The sequence below is a fragment of the Gekko japonicus genome, unplaced genomic scaffold (assembly GCF_001447785.1).
Source record: "Gekko japonicus isolate JY-2015 unplaced genomic scaffold, Gekko_japonicus_V1.1 scaffold280, whole genome shotgun sequence".
Lineage (NCBI taxonomy): Eukaryota > Metazoa > Chordata > Lepidosauria > Squamata > Gekkonidae > Gekko > Gekko japonicus.
This window is the reverse complement of record NW_015173130.1, coordinates 46,022-50,003: the sequence shown is the minus strand read 5'-3', so window position 1 is coordinate 50,003 and position 3,982 is coordinate 46,022. Positions and strand designations below refer to the sequence as shown.

At 45.7% G+C, this 3,982-nt stretch overlaps 1 protein-coding gene across 1 annotated transcript in view; it reads left to right on the top strand.

Annotated features, from left to right (window-relative positions):
- Positions 1-3,705, top strand: part of KIAA1549 (KIAA1549 ortholog) — a 98,081-nt gene extending 94,376 nt beyond the window's left edge. The window contains 2 exon segments of the mRNA XM_015422084.1: positions 203-357; positions 3,294-3,705. Of these exon segments, the coding sequence (XP_015277570.1) occupies positions 203-357; positions 3,294-3,548 (410 nt within the window). The 3' untranslated portion in view covers positions 3,549-3,705.
- The last annotated feature ends 277 nt before the right edge of the window (positions 3,706-3,982 follow it).

Below are 3,982 nucleotides of genomic sequence, written 5' to 3'. Positions count from 1 at the left end.
AGCACTGCATGCCAATGGATCTTTTTGGTTCCGGTACATGGACCTTGGTTAATTAAATAAAGCCTATTCCCTTTTTCCGCACTTCCCAACTGTCATACCTTTGTGCTTTCCACTCCTCCTACCCTCAGTTTTATTTGCCCCTCACGCTTATGTTGCTGCATGTAAAAATGAAAAAAAAAACACCACAATATTTGCTTTTAAGGTTCTCAGATACAGCACCTTACTCAGGTGGGAATTGCTAGCAGGATCGGAGGTCAACAAGTGGAGATCCCCTCAGGCAGAGCAGGGCATGGCCAGCCGGGGGAACCAGGGTGGCCCCCGTATCGTGGAGAGGATGAATATGCTAGGAGAGATGCAGTGAGTACTGTGCTTTGTATTTGAATAGTTTCTGAAGCGGTCATGTGTTCAGTTAACTTCTTTTTGCATCCATTGCTGTTTTAGCATTTCTTCCCAAGGCGTTTTTACTTGCTGATCAGACATTAGCAGCTGCTTTTGTCTCTTTCATACTCCTGCATCTTAATCTCTGCTTCTCTGTCCTTTTCTTTCTCACTCTTGGCTCTTGTCCTCGTTGCTGAGTTGGTTGGGTTCTGCCCATTCAACACGCTGTTTCTGAGGCAAGTGTAGGTAGGAAGCACTGAAAACAGTGGCCCAGGTTTTCCGACTGATGTTGGTAATGAATTGTCAGTTGCTAATGTTGAAATTTGGGTACCAACTATGGAGTTGAAGATGCCACGAGTGTAACCACAAAGAACCATGGCTTTTGAAAAACCACTTGATGATAGAAACACAGAACTGGAAGGGACCTCAAGGGTCATTTAATCCAACCCCCTCCACAGTGCAGGAAATTCACAACTACCTCCCCCCCCACTCCCATGGTGACCCCTTTTATATGCCCAGAGGAAGGCAAAAAACCTCCAGGATTCCTGGGCCAGTCTGGCCAGGGGGAAAATTCCTTCCTGACCCCAAAGTGGCAATCAGCATTACCCTGGGCATAAAGGGCCACTAAATGATGATTTAGTTTTTACCTGCCTGTTTCATTCATGCAAAATGCACCTTCCAGAATGTGGCCTTCTGACTGAACTCCACATTCTTAAGTAGTTGTATATTTTTGTGTCCTCCGGCTCACCTAAGTCCACATCCAAATGGCCTTAAATTGATTCACTAGAGTTACAAAGAGATTTGGAAATACAAAAGTCCCATAGCATGGACCTGACTTTCAGAAGGAAGAGTCAGAATTTCTACTGTACTTCTGGAAGATATATGACATAAAACTGAGAGAGGCCATCCCCCCCCCCCCATTTCTTAGGCCTTAGGGCTGATTTCTGGTGAGCTGTGTGCCATTCACTGTGTGGCACTGGAGATCTATCAGTTTCCACATGACATAGTATCTTGCAAGGAAGTGGCAAGTAAGGAAATTGAGATGACCTTCAAGTAACCAATGGGAAGATGTGTGTTCTGGGTCCCTTGGCATAACAAGCCTCAAAAAGCAGGCTTTTTGAGCTGCAGGCTACTAAGAGTGGGCAAACACCACTGGCAGACCAGAGGCAAATAGTCTGGCACTGCAAAGGGAGTATCCAGTGGCCTCCTTCAATGACAGTTTGCCCTGACTGAAGAAAGGCAGCAGTTCTCAGAGTTTTATATCAGCCAGTAGTATCACCCAGGCGTGGAGGATTTTGATTGTACCTCCCTCTTCTAGCCAGAAGCATAGACAGCCACTCCCTGATTAATGGGACTCTCTCTGGAGTCCTCACAGCCTTTCACACCAAGATGGCCAGATTTGAATTGTCTGTGTACTTATATTGGGCTCTGAAATACAGCACTGAATCTCTACCACCTGTTGGTTCATACTGAAGTAAATTCCTTAGTGCCTGATCTTCCCCCCCCCTCTTTCAAGCAGTAAACTTCTTTTGCATGGCCATTGTTAACATTGTTGGCTCAGTGTTGCTTTGTAGCTCTTTGGTTCTTCTTTTACCTGTATTTCTCAAGTTTAGTTCCTTTTTACCACTCTACAGTTTTTCCTTCCAACAGGCAATGGATTGTGTGGGTACTGATGCTGAAGCAGGGTTGGTGGTGTGCAAACGTGATTATTTTTGATGATCACTAGACGCATATTACAGTCAGACAAATGTTTTTCCAGAATGTTGATTATGGCACTATGATGATTGTTGGATTTTCTTTTTTTCTTCTTCACCTTGATGCACTTCAGAGTATACCTTTTGCCTCTGACTCCCTCTCTCCTCCTTAGACAGTGACTGTTTTTAGGGCAGAACTACACATGGTGTGTAGTCCCATGATACCTTTTTATCAGCATTCCAGGGGCTGCATTTTGATGAGGAATATTGGAATAAGAACATAAGAGATGCCAATGTTGGATCAGGCCAAAGGCCCATCCAGTCCAACACTCTGTATCACACAGTGGCCAGAAATACCAGTGCCATCAGGAGGTCCACCAGTGGGGCCAGGACATTAGAAGAATATATGTGGGGGAGGAGCTATCTCTCACCCCCCCATCCCATTTTTCCCTACTGAAAATTGCTCTTCTCCAGCTCCTTTACAGTCTCTTACAGTAAACATGTCAGTGTACAGGTAAGTTTTCCCTAGCAAAGAGGTGGAAACTTTCAGTGGGGAAATGGAGAAGGGGTTTACATCGCTCCTCTCTCCCTATGCCCATCTTTTCCTTACGACTGCAGCCCCAGAGACTGTAGTCTTTTGTTCATATAATTTTGCAAAGCCTATGGTGGTGGAAAGTGCAATCAAGTCACAGCTGACTTAGCGTGACCCCATGGGATCTTCAAGGCAAGAGACGTTCAGAGGTGGTTTGCCATTGCCTGCCTCCGTGTCACGACCCTGGATTTCCTTGGGGGTGTCCCATGCAAATACTAACCAGGGCTGACCCTGCTTATCTTCTGAGATCTGATGAGATCAGGCTAGCCTGGGCTATCTAGGTTAGGGCAAAGTCTACAAAAAGGATTAAGGAATGTCCCAGAAGACCAAAAACATTTTAAATGTTGCAAATTATTGCAAAATATGTTTGGTTAGAACAAACCTTTTCTACCTGTAACCTGTAAAAGGGGCACAGCAGGTTTGCTCCTTTTTATCTCAGACAGGAAACCGGTAGACGGTGAGGCTCCCTGGCTTTCTCCCAAACAATTATGTTCATTCAGCATTCCAATTTTACATTTTCGATCAAGAGAACCTTTCTGTTTTCTTTTCTTCGCTTATTGTTTCTCTCTCATCTCTTTGCAAGTACTTCTTAACCACAAACTGCAGTAACATTCTGTGCCTTTCCCCAGACGCATACGCCTGGACATCAAGAATATTCCTCCTCACCAGTATTCCAGATGCCGAGGACTTCGGCCCGACAACCCTCAGCGCCACCTGTTCAGCTTCCACCCAGCAACCCCCCAGGCCTGGGACTCTGCTACAGCACCAGCTCCACTGAGGACCTGCAGCCGGGGCACTCTTCGGCCTCTCTCATCAAAGCAATCCGAGAGGAGCTCCTACGGCTCTCTCAGAAACAGACAGTGGTGCAGAATTTCCACAGCTGATTTTCTGTGCCCCCCGCAAATCTGCCAGGTATCTGCTTCCTGTGGAAGCAAGACTCAAAAAGGAAATCAGCAAGAACAGAAGAGTGAGCCCAGAAAGAACTTGGCAGCAGCAAGAGAGGAACATGAGGGAGACCTGGGAAGGCATAGCAAGAATTGACACGCAACTCTTAACTTTTTTGCTTTTAGCGTCTTAGCCATTATAAGCCTGCTTTGGCTGGGACTGTTCAGTTCAGTGAAAGTTCCAGTCCAAAATCCAAACACTGCAAAGAAAGCAATCCGTCCCTTAAGATGACAATCCACTCCAACGTGAGAATTCCTGGTTTGGGGAAGGAAAGCAGTGTTTGTACTCTGGAATATTCCCTGACATTCCTAGGTGGGTTATGTGTGCTGCTGACATGTTCTGTTTTGTTTTCTAAACACACAAGTGTCAGTAT